At 42.3% G+C, this 17,615-nt stretch overlaps 1 protein-coding gene across 2 annotated transcripts in view; it reads right to left on the reverse strand.

The window, feature by feature from the left end:
* zer1 (zyg-11 related, cell cycle regulator) overlaps positions 1–12,903 on the reverse strand; it is a 35,552-nt gene extending 22,649 nt beyond the window's left edge. For both annotated transcript variants that reach the window (XR_013936961.1, XM_080510565.1), the window contains exons 1-6: positions 12,781–12,903; positions 8,973–9,259; positions 8,740–8,890; positions 7,466–7,920; positions 3,893–4,066; positions 3,691–3,805 (exon numbers count right to left, since the gene is read on the reverse strand). Coding sequence is in view for 1 of the 2 variants with exons in the window: in XM_080510565.1 (XP_080366691.1) it covers positions 3,691–3,805; positions 3,893–4,066; positions 7,466–7,920; positions 8,740–8,890; positions 8,973–9,139 (1,062 nt within the window). In the remaining variant the exon portion in view is untranslated. The remainder of the gene's footprint in view (positions 1–3,690; positions 3,806–3,892; positions 4,067–7,465; positions 7,921–8,739; positions 8,891–8,972; positions 9,260–12,780) is intronic.
* Positions 12,904–17,615: the final 4,712 nt, after the last annotated feature.

Genomic DNA, 17,615 nt, shown 5'->3' on the forward strand with positions numbered 1-17,615 from the left:
AACTACAGGCCAATATCCAACCTTCCCTTTATTTCTGAAATCCTAGAAAAAGTGACTGCAAGTCAGCTATGTGACTATTTATGCAAAAACGACCTATTTAAGTATTTCCAGTCAGGTTTTAGAGCTCATCATAGCACAGAGACTCTGGTCAAAGTTACTAATGATCTTCTCTTCAGACAAAGACCTGGTCTCTGTTCTGGTCCTGTTAGATCTCAGTGCTGCTTTTCATACTATTGATCAGAACATCCTATTACAGAGGCGAGAACATCATCAGGCTTAAAAGAACAGCAGTAAATAGATTTTGATCGTATTTCTAAGACAGGTTCCACTTCGTCTATGTTCACGATGACGTCAATCCAGACTGAAGTTACGAGGTTCCACAGGGTTCTGTCTTAGGACCTATACTTTTTATTTTATACATGCTTCCTGTAATATTATCAGAAAATACTCCATCAACTTCCATTGCCATGCAGATGATGCACAAATCTATTTATCTATGAAACCTGCTGATACTGATCAACTTTCTAAACTAGAAGCTTGTCTTAAAAACATAAAAGGCTTGGTTGAGCTGTAACTTTCTCGACAAAACAGAATTTATATTTGGCCCAAAACATCTAAGAGAGAAACGATCTAAAGATATAGGAACAATGGATGATATGTGAAGAACCTGGGATTTATTTTTGACCAGGACTTATCTTTCATCTCCAACAATACTCAAGTCTGCAAGACAGCCTTTTCCCACCTGCGTATATTTCTATAATCAGCATGTCGCAGAGTGTCTGAGAGGGAACTAGACATTTTTGGTAGAGACCGATAAAACACAGCTTTATCTGTTTATTAAATGTATGACTTAAATATTTAAACAGGGACTTGTAAAAAGGCTCAGTGGACTTTGTGTTGCACCGGTGCGTCCCAAGCGCATGGCAGAGCAGCGCCTCCAGTGCATCATTATATACTGCAGCCGCCGCACAATTTATATGCCAACTCAGCAATGGGGCTGATTGTTGCACACCTTGTCACAATTGATAATCAATCAGTTCTATCCACCGCTCTATCATTTGAAGATGAAAGTTTGAAGTATGTATGTGTATATATATATATATACATATATATCGTGCTGCTGATTCAGTAGTAATGTTCTACTAAAGAAACCCACCTAAAACACTACAGCTTGGCGGTTTATGATTACATGGATCAACAAGTCTTCAATTCACCACTTCACCATCAACACCGCCAGTTTCCCGGTCTCCAAAATGTGTGTGCGCAAGATCCAAAGTTGTCGTACTAGTACCACATTCTCCCGCAATGTTACCGTATTTTACGCACTATAAGGCACCTAAATACCTCAAATTTTCTCAAAAGCTGCCAGTGCGCCTTATAACCCGGTGCGCCTTATAACCCGGTGCGCCTTATAACCCGGTGCGCCTTATAACCCGGTGCGCCTTATATATGGAAGAATTGCTCTACTCCAGACTGCTATTTGACAGCTGAACAACCAGAAGCTTTTATTTTGACAACTCTAACTTCGCAACGGGATCTTCAGAGCGGACGACACTCCACACAACACCTTCATCACTCATGGTTGCACACCAACATTCTAACAAACCAAAATAAACTAGATGAAATAATTACTCCCTAAACTGGGGAACAAAAACACATAAACACAATCAACACAACACCAAGCCCAACAACAACCCACAATAACCTCCAACAACACAAAACATGAATTTGTCGCTGATGGGACATCATGCCTTGCAGCGACAAATTCAACCTGAGCTCCTCAGTGCAGCCGATAGAAACTCCCATAATTCATTGCAGCTGTTTGTGGTGTTTTAAATGCAATTATTGGGGGTTATATTTGGTTTGTGGTGTCGGTAATAATTGTGTTGTGTTGTGTTTTTGTTGCTTAGTTCATGTAGTTTAGTTTATTATTATTATTATTATTACCGGTAGTTGTAAGTTGTCAACCAGTAGTGAAGAAGGTTTTGTGTGTAGTGTCCTCCTGGCATAGGCTGCAGGTAGGACTATCAAAATAAAGGGCATGCACCTCTCTGGGTGTTAGAATCAGTGGAAAATGTAACCTAATGGCTTTGAGTTATAAAGGTTGCTGACCACTGGTCTATTCCATGCGCCTTATAATGCCGTGCGCCTTATATACGAACAAAGTTGTAAATTATGTAAATCGATGTAGGTGCGCCTTATACTGCGGAAAATACGGTAATTTTTTTTTGATAACAAACTTTGTGTGGGAAGTGGCGTAAGCATCTTTCAGGAGCCATTTTGTGCGGAAGCGACCGTTATAAACGAGGCCCCTGAACTGTGTGAAACCAGGTGATCTTTGTCCGCAAATGTAAAAATCCCTACCTCACACCCAAACCAGGATATTAATCCCTCTGCCGTCCTCTACTTTTCGCTCTTATTATGGCCTGACCCCAACTGGAATAGCAGAAAGCTGCCACCTCTGAGCCTGGTTCTGTAAAGGTTTCTTAAAGGGGAGCTTTTCCTTTCCACAGTCGCTTATGGTTTAACATGTGGAATTGGGTTTTTCTCTGTAAAAAATAAGAAAGCACTGCGTTGTCCTTGGTGCTATTTAAATAAAGTTTAATCAAATTGAAATGAATAGGCCACTCTAAAATGTGCAGTATTATCCCACATTACAATGGTGTTGCAAGTTTTGAGGGAGCGTGCAATTGGCAATTGGTTGCATGTTAATTTCTCCACCATAAGGTGTCTTCAAAGGCGTTGCAGAGAATTTGCCAATACACCCAACCAGCCTCATAAACTCAGACATGGTGTAACCACACCAGCCCAGGACCTCTCCAGCCAGCATCTTCACCAAGATGGTCTGAATGTAGCCACCTGGACAGCTGCTGCAACAAGGCATGTTATGGACAATAAACACAGGTGCATTTTATTGATGGCATTTTGAATGCACACAGACACTGTGACGAGATCCTGATGCCCGTTGTTGTGCAATTCATTCACGACCATCACCTCATGTATGAGCACGATAATGCAAAGCCCCATCCGTACACAATTCCTGGAAGCTGAAAACATCCCAGTTCTTGCATGGCCAGCATACTAACCCAGCATGTCACCCATTGAGCATGTTTGGGATGCTCTGGATTGGCGAATGCAACAGCATGTTCCGGTTTCTACCAATATCCAGTAACTTCACACAGCCATTGAAGAGGAGCGGACAAACACTCCACAGGTCACATTTGACAACCTGATCAACTCTCCACTGTATGTTAAAGAGACATGCTGCACTGTGTGAGGCAGTGACTGGCTTTCTGATGCCCCAGACCCCCACAATGCAATAAAGCTATTGCATTGTGGGGGTCTGGGGCAATAGTAATAGGATTACTATTGCAACAACACATCATCAGTAGGGTAAAACTAACCTGTCTCACGACGGTCTAATCCCAGCTCACGTTCCCAAAGTGGCCTTTTATTGTGGCCAGCATAAGACACATAAGACATGTGCAATAATTCTGCCATCTATCAGCATCTTGATATGCCACATCTATGAGGTAGATGGATGCTCTCTGCAAAGGAGAAGTGCTCACTGGCACAGCTTGAGATAAATTTGTGATACAGTTTTGAGAGAAGGTGTTTGGTGGACATTGAAAAAGTCTCGGATCTTTGAGTTGAGCTGTGACAGTTCTTCCTGAAAGTTAAAAGACGTACCTTATAAGCAGGGATGTGCGTCACGTTGCAGAGCGTAGTGTCATACAAGCCCAAAAACTGCAGGGGCCTCTTCAGCTCCTGGAAGGGATAGATGCTGCTCTTACATGGTTCAATGCTGAAAGACAGAAACACAGGGCAACTTATATGAAGATCTAACAATAAGAGGATGCATTCACCGCACATGTTGGAGGAGGATCAGCACCTTGGACGTCCCATAGCGTCTTCAAAGTGTGGGACTGTGCAGTTGTCCAGCATGGTGTGACCCGAAATGTCCAGAGACACCAGGTTGAGCAGGCGCTGCACAATGGCTGTCAGAGTTTTCCTGGTCATCTTAAACTTTGAAGTCCGCCTGCTCTCCCGGGAGATGTCAAGATGCCTGAAGAAGCAGAAAGCTGGGTTAGGAATTAGAAATGTGGGCCACAAACAAGCAGGAGCAGTACCAGGACAATTGTTAGATGATCTCAGGTGTTACAGGGGTCTTTCCTGAAGGAGTCGAGTCGGGCGTGAGGGACTTTTCGTGTGATTTTTGCGTGTGTGTGGTGGGTTTACTCCAGATACTCAGTTTCCTCTGATCGTCCATACTGAGTGTTTTAAATAAGCATCAGCACTGTAGATATTTTGGCCATGCTTCATTCTTTATGGAGCGTCAGTGTGACATTAAATGCTATATGTATATGTAATACATACAATACAACCATATTTGTTTTGACATACAAATAGATGCAGTCCAATACTATGTAAGCAAATCTTTTTTAAATAAAAATAAACAAGTCTAGAGAAGCTACACTGATCATTTATTCTGCTTTACATCCATTATATTGGCTGGTTTTTGTAGTATTATTAGACAAGTTTTCAAATGATTGAAGGTTCTTCACAGACATGGATGGGGTTTAACTTGTCTTTTAACTTGGGTTGGGTACCAAAATTCAGTTCCAAGTAGGTACCGAATCAAAAACGGCAGTGCTGGGTACCCATAAGAGAGCGCAGCGCAGTGTAACACCAAAATACTTCCAACTGTAAACCCCACCTCTCTACAAAATAAAGTTCCCCATTGTCGTGATCAGTTAAGGTCATAATTCACCCAGTTACTGTGGGCAGGTGGGGTACTTTATTTTGTAGAGAGGTGGGGTTTTCGAACGGAAGTAGTTTTGTTGTTACACCGCGTGTGCGCGAGTGATGAGAAACCCGACTCCTTGAACGGACTCATGGATTTTTGAGTCATTCATCCAAGTGAACCGGTTGTCTGAGTCATTTGATTCAGTTGCACATGCTCACTATTTCCACCCACTCCAGGACCTGGAGGCTCAGCTGAACTCGACATGAATCACGGGGGAGCCTCATGTATTCATAAGAAAATGCAGAAACACTTCTGAAGGCGCCATCATGCTACCAATGTCCACGCTGGTACGCCAGGACGCGCGGACTTTGTGATGTCAAAACTGTCATCCGCCCCCGGACACGAATGTCCCTGCAACCCTGCGGCGGTGGTCCATGCGCAGCCCAAATTTTGTGACTGCGCGTCCTGTACGTGCAGACTGTGCATGCGCCGGAGCTTGTGCAAGGATCTCCACCGTCTCCCCGTCTGAACAGTCCCAATTTAAAAGCAAATAACGATAGCCACACGGCTCAAAACTCCTGAAGTGAAAGATAAAGTACTTTAGGAAAGGTGCTGGGCAGCAGAAGTGGAACTATTTTCGGGATCGTAAGTTGAGTTTTTGAACGCGCACGGATGTGAGCCCGAGTTGAGCATAATAACAAACGTGTGCGTCCCGCGGACATGAGCGGACACAAGCGTACTCGACACGTGCGGACATGCATGACAGTGCCTTGAGGAAAATAAACAATAAGTACACACTAGTTTTTATTGGCCCTGGTCTCCTTATTCTAGATTATGTGTGTTGTTTCTGAGGTTTATTTGAACCAGGAAATAAATGAAATAAATGATTAAACTGAATAAATACCTGGGATCCAGAATTGCAGATATACAGTATATATTCATATATACATAGGATTTTATAGTATATTTTTTCCTCCAACATTCTGATTTTCTTTTTTACTAGTGTCAATAAATAATGTGATGTTCATAGGGCAGAACTAAGTATAGGGGACGATATTAAATGTAACACAATACATGCTACAGTCATATTTTAACATTATCTATTGTGTATTTATTCATGTATTATTCATGTATTTATCTCTACACCCTTTGTGAAACATTGTGTGGGTTTTTTCCACCGTCACTCAGAAATGTTCTGAGCAGAGCGCTGCTGCAGATTTTCAGGTGAGGGAGGGGCGGAGCCTCACCGCTCACCAGGTGAACGGCACCATGCGGTGCTACTGACCGATTCAGTGGAGGTGAATGACTCTTTCGAGTCTCAAGCTGACTCAGGCATTCGAGCTCAACCACTATAGCGAGGTGAGTTGGGCATTTGAGCTGAACCACTGAGGTGAGGTGAGTCTAGCATTCGTGCTGAACCACACTTACGAGCTGACTCAAGCTGCTGAAAGCCTCATGTGACCTGAAGGAGCCAGCAGCTGCTGTGATTAGCTAGCGTTAGCTACTCGCTGCTTCTAGCAACTATTAGCAGTAGCATTACAGCTGCTCTACCCACAGGGTGACTACAGTGAGTAATGTGATATATTTATACAGATGGAGTTAGACTAGCACCAGTACAACAGTGGCGTTTATGTTTTCCTCTCTGCAGCTGGACGGCTGGAACAAGAATAACTCAGTGAACGAGTTAATGAACTTGATAGCTCGTGAGTCACCGCTCAGTAAAGTGACTCGCGGGTTTTGAACGATTCGTTCAAATTTGATCATCACTCGTGTGCGCTCCGTTGGAGAGGAGAGAAAAAAGAGAGAAAGGAAGAGCATTTCTGAGTATGTTCAAATGGAAAATAAAGTTTGTTCCTTGCTGAACACGCTGCCTCCGACTCAATTATATTTTTTACTAATTTATACAAGTATTTATGTTGGACTTATTTATTGAAGTATATCTATATGTTAATGTTGTAATTTATTTATTTCTTGTTTTCAAAAGATTGAGTGCAGTACAACACTTTGTTTTTTACTACTACATTACAAGATATTTTTATATATTTAACCAGAAATTCATGTTCAATTAATGCTGTTCCAAATTCAAAGACATAATCATGTCAATAATCGTGATTTCAATCTTGCCCAAAATAATCGTGATTATGATTTTTTTCCATAATCAAGCAGCCCAAGTACCCATACTTTTGTTTTAGTTTATTTCTCAGGGATATCTACTGATTGTAAGCAGCTGTTATATACTGAATGCACTTTAATCCTTGATGTTTATTTGTTGTTTTGCTGTGAATACAATGCATTTTAGTATTTTAGCACTAATGCTGCTCAAACAGGATTTTATTTTTGTTAACCAGTTTCTTCAAACGTAAAGGAATAAAGGTACTTTTGTTAAATAAACAATTGACCTATTTTTTCACTATTTTGAAATCGAAGTAAGGAATCGTTAGGAACCGGAATTGATAAGCAGAACCGAAATCGGATTCATAAAAACCCTAACGATACCATCCCTACTTTTAACTGACGTTTTGTTTAGGCTGAATACCAAACTGCTTAAGACTGTGTTTAATTTGTAGTTAGTAATTTCAAGAGAGTGAAGTGAGGATGATTTTACAGACCTCTAGTTGATGTGAAACAGGTACTGTGAGGTTAATGGTGCTGCCATGTCAGTGCAAAGCACAGTGATGGTTTATGTGTAAAGGTGAGAGTGCGTTGAAGCCTCCTCACCTGAGATTTACCAGCTCCACCACGGTACTGACCAGCTCCTCCGACAGGTCCACGTTGTACAGAACCAAAGAAGCCAGTCTGTCCTTCCACTGGGCGAGAAACGCCGTGCCCAGCAGCTGTACGTTAGACAGATCCAGTGAAGTGAGAGACTTCAGTGGTTTGAGCAGCGTCTCTGCATCCACCTCGTCAGGCAGCCCGCCCAGGTTCAGCAGCCTGAGGCGGTTGAAGCTGTGGAAGTTAAAGTCCGTCTCTAAGGCTTGTCTGGAGGCGGGGCTCTCCTCCTCCTCTTCCTCCGTGTCCTCATTGCAGGCGAGCGGCGCGCCACCCTTCCTGTAGAAGATGTGGCTGCAGCCAAAGAGGCAGAGGGAGACCAGCGTCTCCCTGAAGCAGGTGAGAGTTTTTAGGCTGCGTGATGATAAGCTGTTGCAGTAGGTGAGGTGGAGTTCAATCAGGTCCTACAACACACAAAACACAGAAAAGTCGGCTTACCTTTCATGTGCAAAGTGTAGTTTAAGGTCATTGGGAGGCACACCTTCCAATGGGAAACCGACTTCAATTAGAAATGAACTATGATGGTAGAGCTGCTCAATTAATCAAATTTTAATCGTGATTATGACTTTGGCTCCAGATGATCTCAGAATTCCTCTGCAGGAGAAAAAAGAATGATGTTGTAGAGCTGATGAACGGGAGTCGGAGGCAAGGAACTCCAAACTTTATCCTCCATTAATCCACACTTCTCAGTAACTCTTCTTTTCTCTCTCTCTCTCTCTCCCTCGTACATGAGAGAGCAGCGACACATGCTGTGTAACACCAAAATACTACCGACCGGAAACAAAATAAAGTTCCCCACTGTGGTGATCAGTTAAGTTGATCATCAGTTAATCAGTCATAATTCACCCAGTGAATTATGACCAGTGAGGTCAGTGGGCGGTGGGGAACTTTATTTTGTAGAGAGGAAGTAGTTTTGTTGTTCCACCGTGTGTGACAGAGAAGTGTGTTGGAATAGGGAATAAAGTTTGGCGTTCCTTGCTGTACCCTGCTGCCTCCGACTCCCGTTCATCGGCTCTACAACATAATCAGTTTTCCTCGATTATATGAATATTGAGATCATCTGGAACGAAAATCGTAATCACCATTAAAATTTGATTAATTGAGCAGCCCCATTTCAAGTGCAGGTTTTCTGGTTGAAGAGTTGTAGAAAAGTGAAATTTGAGAATTAGGATTCTCTGTTAAAGATGTCAGCAGCTTGCTATGCGAGTGCGTGATTGTCAAACCTGCTTTCTGATGGCCTCCAGGTCTCTGTCGCGCACAAAGTCTTCCCTCAGCTGGATCCGGGTCAGTCTGGTGCTGCGAGGGTCTGAGAAGAGTTGGAAGAAGCTCTCCTCTGGTTCAAAGTTACTGTCTGTGTGGATCAACTCCATATACCTGTCAAAAAAGCAACACAGCACCTGTTACACAGAAGAGTTCAACGCACTGGGAAGTCAGGAATCAGCATGTCGTGACGTACGTGTTGACCAACTTGTCGCAGATTTCGCTGGGGAGGAAGATGTCGGAGCGCAGGCATAGCTTGTTCCTGAGTCCCTGGTAGCACATGGTCTTCCTCAAATTCCTCAGGCAGTAGACTATGGCCAAGGTCATGAGGCTTTCGGGGTCGTCTCCCACCTTGGCTGCCATGTTAGCCTCTGGTTCTCAGGCAGGAATCAAACACGCGGCCGAACAGGGGACCCAAGAAGGCGTGCAGGCTGCAGGCTGGAGGGCTGCAAGCATCCCCCTTTACACAACAAGCAGCTTGTACTTGGAAAAAGAAAAGGTTAAATTCAATATCTGAGTGATCATGTAATGCATTGTAATACTGAAAGAAGCTGCTCATTGGAAATATGAATATGAACAAACCACATTTAACATGAACATTTCAGCATGATATAAGCTGGATATTTCTGATATTACCTATTTTTTGTCACAGATCAGCTGAAGGTGTTTTTGCCTGTGCTTGAATTCAAAGTGTGAACTGATAATACTCGTAGTTTACCAAACTCATCATCACAGTGAACCAACACACTAAATTGTCAAAAAGGCAATTATGACAGATTTGTGAAAGATTTGTTCATTTCTGCACTCAGTACTTGGTGATTACTTCTTAAGTGTGGGGGAGATATGGCTGTAGATCTGTTGAAAGTCTTTCAAGTTTCTTTGAGAGCAGAGAGGGAATAAAGTGGAGTTTTGGCACTGTTGAAAATGGAAAGTTCTGCTGGAAAAGGACATTATGGAGCTTATCAGCAGTCAGAAGCTTCAAGTGATCTAAACCCTGCGAGTAGATGCTGCAGTCACTTTGGCCTTTATTGTGGGGAAAAAAAATCCTGGAACAGCATGAATGCCAAATGCATCCAATTTGATACAACCATTTCTGAGACCTATTGCATCACCCTATGGCAAAAACTTCACTCAAAACCCTCTTGTAGCCAATCTGATACTTGTCTTCTACCCCCTGGTGGATACCTTTATCACTACAACAATTCAGACACAGCACATGGGACAATCCAAGATGGCCACTTTCAGATGGTTCCCAACTCACTGGATCAAGGTAAAGAAAATTGCAATTTTTATGATTTTCTGGGGACATTTACTATGAAATTTTGAATAATATTCTAACATAACTACTTAATTGTTGAAGCAAGTTATAATCACTTACTTTTTGCATTTTCGTATATAGTAAAATTGCGCATAAAATGTGTGTTCAAATTTGATACTACAGGTAAAAAGTGGAATTTGGTAGTAAATCCCTCAATTGTCATTATCTTTTTTTTCTTGGTTCAAAATGCATTATATTGATCATTGTGTATCACAAAAATGTTTTGATCAATCAATTACACATAATACAGATTGAAATGTGATATTTACAACAAATAATTGCACTAAACCTATATTTCTCTACTTTATATGGCTTAACAGCACAGAGTTGAAGATGTCCTACGCTTACTTGATGGCAATTCAAGTGACGTAGAGGAGTTGATGTCAGAAGATGATAAAGTTTTGGATAAAGATTGGGCCCTTAATGCAGGCTTTGATGGAGAGAACTCTGGGACTAGTAGTAGCAATGAGGAAGATAAAACTCTTGATGATGGGTTTGAAGAGGAAGAGGAGGGTCTAACAAGGTCACAGGCAACAAAACAAAAGCATGAAGGATGAAAAAGACCTGAGGGAAGAGGGTCCATGGATTACAGAGTCAACCAACACAACGTAATAGTTGTAAGGTGTTGTGACAACAAACCCGTCAACCTGGTGTCCTCTTTTGTGGGCATCACTCCACAAGACCACGTGAAACGCTGGGATCGGAAGATCAAAAAATATGTCTTGGTTCCCAGACCATCCATCGTGGAAACATACAACAGATTCATGGGGTGTGTGGATCTTATGGATATGCTGTCTGCCCTGTACAAATACAGCCTCAAAACCAGAAAATGGTACTTGTACACCTGATGGCATAGTGTCACAGTGGCACTCATCAATGTTTGGTCCCTGTACTGAAGAGACCTTAAGGCACTGGACCTAGAGAAAAATGTCATGCCCCTGAGAAGATTTCAGGCATTGGTTGGCTTTTCCCTGGTAAGTGCAAGAAAAGCAAAAGTCAGGGTTGGTGGACCATGGTCCTGGTGGTCCTCTCCACCACAGTCACCAACATCACCACCACCACCTCAGAGGAGGTGGCGATCCACCAGTGTGCCTCCGGATGTGAGAAGAGATATGGTTAACCACTTCTCATCCTGGGAAAAGCAACAAAGGTGCAAGCACTGCACAGGACACTTTTCCTATGTGTGCTGTGGAAAATGCAACGTCCATCTCTGTCTGAACAAGGACAGAAACTGTTTCCATGATTACTACATGGCATCATAAAAGAAATGTCTTGGGAAACAGTCACAGTTTTAAAAAATTAAGAGGCAGATGTTCTTGTCGTATTGCCTGAACTGCTATTTTCATGCTTACTACTGTTTATAATAGAAGAAAAAGTCACTGGAAAAGGTCGCATTTTGAAAAAAATAAGAGGCTAATGTTCGAGGCTAATGTTCTAGTTGAATAGCCTTAACTGATGTTTTTCATGCTTACCACTGTTTATAATAAAAGAAAAAGAAAGAGGCCGAAAGAAGCTCACGTTTTTGTTGGATTACCAGAACTGCATTTAATGCCCAATGTATCATTTACGATACAAAAGGAAAAACCTATTTGCAAATAATTTTTTGTAATTTTTTTTTCAGATTTTGTGAAAGGGCCTAATAACGTTTCCAGATTCAATAAATCTGAATTTTCTGATCATTATTTCTGGGGTCAGGTATGACAGGGTTAATTATCACTCTGACGCAGCTTGGATTGGGAATCTCTTCATTTCCTTTGACTGTCATGTAAAAAAAAAAAAAAAGAGTTCTGGTCCTGCCTCTGGTTAGGGGGCCATCACAGTGAATGTGGCACCTGTGGATGTTTTCTTGATGCTCTGACTCCAGCCTTGTTTTGCTCCTTGTGAAGCTCCTGCAGCCTCTTCAATGTTCTTTGCTTGATAATCTCCTTCAGTCACCAAAGACATTTCCACAAATTCTTCCCGTCTGCTTTCATCAGAAATGTGTGACCAGCAGCTCTTTCACCGACCACAGACATCTGGAATCATTATTTATTCAAACTACATGATAAAGTCTAAACATTTTTGATATTTGCTTTTATTTTTCAGCACTCTTAATAAACATTTAAGTGTAAAAACAGAAGACCTGGCACATTTGAGTTCACATGTACTGACATTAGACTCAGTTTTTAATCTTTTATTCAGTTGTTTGTCGTGCCAGCTAACTGCCATGAGATGCTAAAGCTACATTATAAAGTAAGCAAACCTTAAAGTCAAGCTGTCATGCCACTAGTGTTAGCTACTTTAGAAACGTTTTCAGCAGGAGAAATTGAGGTGTTTGTCAAAGTGTGAAGTTTAATCCCTCCTCCTGCTGCTGAAACACACAGCTGACTGTTACCAAGTTAGCAAGCCAAGCTAACGAGATGCCGTGAACAATAATTCACTTTAACATCTCTAACGGGAGATAAAGTGGGAATAAGTGACAGCCGGCTGAATTATAACAAGCGTCAGTATCACAGGACAACACTTGTTCCAGTGAGTTAAGTGTCGGACAGGGAACCAGCGCTCCAGTTCAGGCAGGAATTAGCTCCCGGCTAACGATGACTTTCCCTGCGTTAGCCAGCGGAGCTAGCAGGGGCTCGGCTAGCTCGAGCCGGAACGACCCGGACCAGCCGGACCACCGGCAGCGGGCTCCGAGGGGGCGACTCACCGGCCACTGCTCCACCGGAGCTCTCTCCGCCGCTGGCTGCGCTGATGACGGCCACAAATGGAGCTTTTAGCAGCAGGCTGCAGTCATCTGATTGAGGTTTTCGTCCGATGTCAACAAACAGACTCCTCCTACTACTTCTACTATACTCCTCCTCCTCCTCCTCCTCCTCCTCCTCCTCTTCTTTGAATTATGCAGACTCGAAACATCACTGGCATATTGCTGCCATCTATTAGATGTTATTTACATTTCATTGAGAGTCCTCTATATCAAGGGTCGGCAATTAAATTCGGCCAATGTTTTTCTGACCAACTCAATGGCGGGCCAAACTTACAATGGGCAAACCTCTCATTCCTACTAAATAAAACCTTGTTTTTCCTGATCCATACTATGTTATACTGCACAGCAACGCAATTTAATAAAGTTATGTATTCAAAATGAATGTAGTTGCTATAGGCTGTTATTACTGTGTTACCACTTTGGCTCCACACTGTCTGCGTTATGAAACAGACCTGGTGATAAACACTCCTCAATCCTCCAATGCACTTTTAGCACTTTGTATGTTTTTTAATTGTACACTTGTGAAAATAAAAGAAAGAAAGACGTGGACCACCCACAAAGCTGACTCCATCACTTATTTTACTCACTGCTCAAACCGCTCTTCAGCCAGTCTGGGGCCATATTGGAGATCCCAGGCACAACAGGTGGAAACGGGGCTTTTGACAGTCATAGAGCTGGTGGAGGGATACCTCAAAAATGGGAAGGAAAGTATGATTAAGACCCCACAACATACCATAGGCGAGATAGTTTTCTACCTTTTGGTTACTGACGAAGGGAATAAAGAAACTAAATGTCACCTCGCGGCCATGGAGAAGATTGAGCTTGACCCCAGACTGAAAACTCTTCATGCTTGACTGTGGTACCCTTTCAGACTGGAAAACATGTTTTTTGTAAAAGAACTTTGTAAAAGAACTGTACATATGATTCTGTACTTGTAAATACTGTTCAAGGTGTATTTCTGTGTGTGGTGTATTCTATATTTTGCTTCTTAATATTGTATTTTGGGCTTTTTAATTTTCTGCTGCTGCAACATGAATTTCCAATTGTGGGATGAATAAAGTACAATCCAAGCTAATAATCTTTGAGTTTTTAAAGGTGAAATATGTGGTCTGCAATCTGACACAGTAAACACTTCATCCATCAAGCTTTGTTTATATTTTATAATCAAATGTTCCTCTCAGCTTGGATATACCAGCTATACAGGCTCTGTGGTGTTTTTAGAAGTTGCATCCATAGGAGGCCTTTTTATACTGTGATCACCGTAGGTGTAGCTTTTCACTAAATTTTGCAAGACCTCGAGGTAACGTCTGGTGTTGTGAGCTGTAAAATATCACCACATTCCAGTTTTCAATAAACGATGAAATCTTTCAACCCCAGAGGTTCCAGTGTTGCCAGAGTTACTTAGTAACTGATCTGATTACTGGTTACTCCTTTTAAAAGTAACTTAGTTACTTCACTGATTACTTGTTTTAAAAAACTAAGTTAGATTACAAGTTACTTTTTTGGTTACTTTCAGCAGCTGCCGACAACCCCCATCGTCTGAACATAAAAATTACAACCGGTTTTGCCAAAAACTCTGCTGATCCTGCCTCCTGCACCTGCTGATACATATTTAACCTTTGACCTTCATTCTTTGTTGTATTTATATCTGACTCACGTTTTTATGGTCACATTTTTACTATTACTGGTATTTATTTACCCAGAGATGTAGTTGTAGTCTGTTGTTGCACTATTTATCTATTTATTTGCACTGCCTGTTCTTTGCGACATTAATTGCCCCCCTCCCGTACAAATATGGTTAGTATTTCATTGAATCATTGCTTGATTTAAAAAGGGGGGCAATGTTAGGGTTTATTGTTGGCAATGGTTGGTTCTAATTCTTTTGTGCTACCTGAACACAGCATTAGAGCGAGTTGGTCTGGGATTGGCTGAGAGTGTAGAAGGGGTGGGTCAGGTGAGTGCAGTGTCTGCATGCATGTGCTGCTTCTTAGAAATGAGAAACCCGACTCCTCAAATGGACTCACGGGTTTTTGAGTCGTTCATCCAAGTGAATCATTTGTTTTAAGTCATTTGAGTCATTTGATTCAGTTGCACTATTTCCACCCACTCCAGGACCTGGAGGCTGAACTGTGACATGAACCAGGGGGAGAATCATGTATTCATAGTAAAATGCTGAAACACTTCTGAGGAAAATAAACAATAAGTACACATTAGTTTTTATTGGCCCTGGTCTCCTTATTCTACATTATGTGTGTTGTTTTTGAGGTTTATTTGAACCAGGAAATAAATTAAATAAATGATTAAACTGAATAAATACCTGGCATCCAGAATGGCAGATATGCAGTATATATTAATATATACATATGATTGTATAGTTTTTTTTCCTTCCAACATTCTGATTTTCTTTTTTTACTAGTGTCAATAAATAATGTGATGTTCATAGGGCAGAACTAATTATAGGGGACAATATTAAATGCAACACAATACACGCGACACTCGTATTTTAACATTGTTTGTGTATTTATTCATGTATTATTCATGTATTTATCTCTACAAGCTTTCTGAAACAAACAATGTGTTTTTTTTCCCCACCGTCACTCAGAAATGTTCTGAGTGGAGCGCCGCTGCAGATTTTCAGGTGAGGGAGGGGCGGAGCCTCACCGCTCACCGCTCACGAGGTGAACGACACAGTGGAAGTGCTACTGACCGATTCAGTGAACGACTCTTTCGCGTTTCGAGCTGACTCGGGCGTGTGAGCTGAACGACGGAAACGAGGTGAGTCGATCATTCATGTTGAACTACACCTACAAGCTGACTCAAGATACTGAAAGCCTCATGTGAATGGAAGGAGCCGGAAGCTGCTGTGCTTATCAGCTAGCATTAGCGGTTCGGCGTCGAGCTGCTTTTAGCATTACAGCGGCTTTTCTCACAGCGTTAGACTAGCAGCAGAACAGTGACATTTATATTTTCCTCTCTGTAGCTGGAGGCTGGAGCAACAATGACTCAGTGAACGAGTTAATGAACATGAAAACTTGTGAGTCACCGTTCAGTAAAGTGACTCGCGGGTTTTGAACGATTCGTTCAAATTTGATCATCACTAGTGCTTCTGTCTGTCAGTTTGGAGGAGAACGGAAGAGCAGCTGGTTCTGTTTAATAATAACTAAACAGTTTTGCAGACAAGAAACTCTACTATAAACTCTAATAGTAACGCACAGTGAATTGGACAAGTAACTTTAATCTGATTACTGGTTTGGAAATAATGCCTTAGATTACTAGTTACTGAAAAAAGGTCATATGAGAGTAACACGATACTAATTAACGTTTTACCGTCACTGTTTAGATCACTGACTATGGCAAACTGTTTGATTCTGCGTTCGTCCATCAGAATCTCAAAATTCTTGTCAAATTCTTTGCTGGCATCAGTTTGTGGTTTTTCTGGTGTTTGACTGTCATGAAAAATGGATAGGGCTTGCTCCTCCTCAGTGGTGCTGCTTCTGGGGATTCTGCTTCTCCAACAGCATGCAATTCTCTAGTATCTACAGCAGGGGTGTCAAACTCATTTTCACTGAGGGCCATATCAGCATCATGGCTGCCGACAAAGAGCCAAATGTAACTGTAAGGCAGTGTAAATGTAACTAAATGTAAACAAATATGTCAAATAAATTGAACTACTACTCATTTTTAAATAACTCTGATTTTATTACTTATTCATATCACAAATATTACATTTGCATAGATATAAAAAATATTTGCCAGTTGCTCTGTTAAATCTAACTTTGGCATACTTCGCTCTGCGTGGTGTCAAAATTTGGATTTATATTACATAATATATTATATAATCTCTTTGACAACCGATACGCCTCATAACACTAAAGAAATACTGGGTTTTTTCAGGCTGAACACGGATCAGCATGGGGAACATCTTAGGGTACTTCCGAAATGTACCTCCTATCTCCGTACCTATGGACTTTTCTTTAACCCTAGAAGTGTTTTGTGTTGCAGCCATGCTAAGGACTGTCTGAATTCTCAATAAGCAACTCAGGCTTGTTGCTTCCTTTAGATGAGGAAACACTGATGCTTCCTTTAGAGCCTCCTTTAGCCTAGGAAACACTGATGCTTCCTTTAGAGCCTCCTTTAGATTACTTTGTGGACTGGTGTGATCCAACCACTTGTGCTTGAACACCAGTAAGACGAAGGAGATGGTGATGGACTTCAGGAGGAAGAGACCACCACACACACTGGTGAACATCCAGGGGGAGGACATTGAGGAGGTGGACAGTTTCAAGTACCTGGGTGTTCACCTCAACAATAAACTGGACTGGTCCCACAACACCGACGCCCTGTACAAGAAGGGCCAAAGTGGCCTCCACCTTCTGAGGAGACTGAGGTCCTTCGGAGTGAGCAGGCCTCTGCTCAGGACTTTTTATGACTCTGTGGTGGCCTCTGCTCTCCACTACGCTGCCGTGTGCTGGCCCCCTGGCCCCTGGCCCCTGGCCCCGGGCCCCCGGGCCCCGGGCAGCACAGAGCGGGACAAGAACCGACTGGACAAGCTGGTCAGGAGGGCCAGCTCCGTCCTGGGCCCCTGGCCCCTGGACTCTGTGAAGGAGGTAAGCGACAGGAGGGTGGTAGTTAAGGCTCCTCCATCATGGACAACACCACCCACCCACTGCACGGGACTGTAGAGGAGCTGAGGAGCTCTCAGTGGCAGACTGAGACACCCTCAGTGTAGGACGGAGCAAGTCCTTCATCCCCACTGCTTTCAGACTGGACAACAGGAC

Source organism: Blennius ocellaris, assembly GCF_963422515.1.
Source record: "Blennius ocellaris genome assembly, chromosome: 15".
NCBI classification, from domain to species: domain Eukaryota; kingdom Metazoa; phylum Chordata; class Actinopteri; order Blenniiformes; family Blenniidae; genus Blennius; species Blennius ocellaris.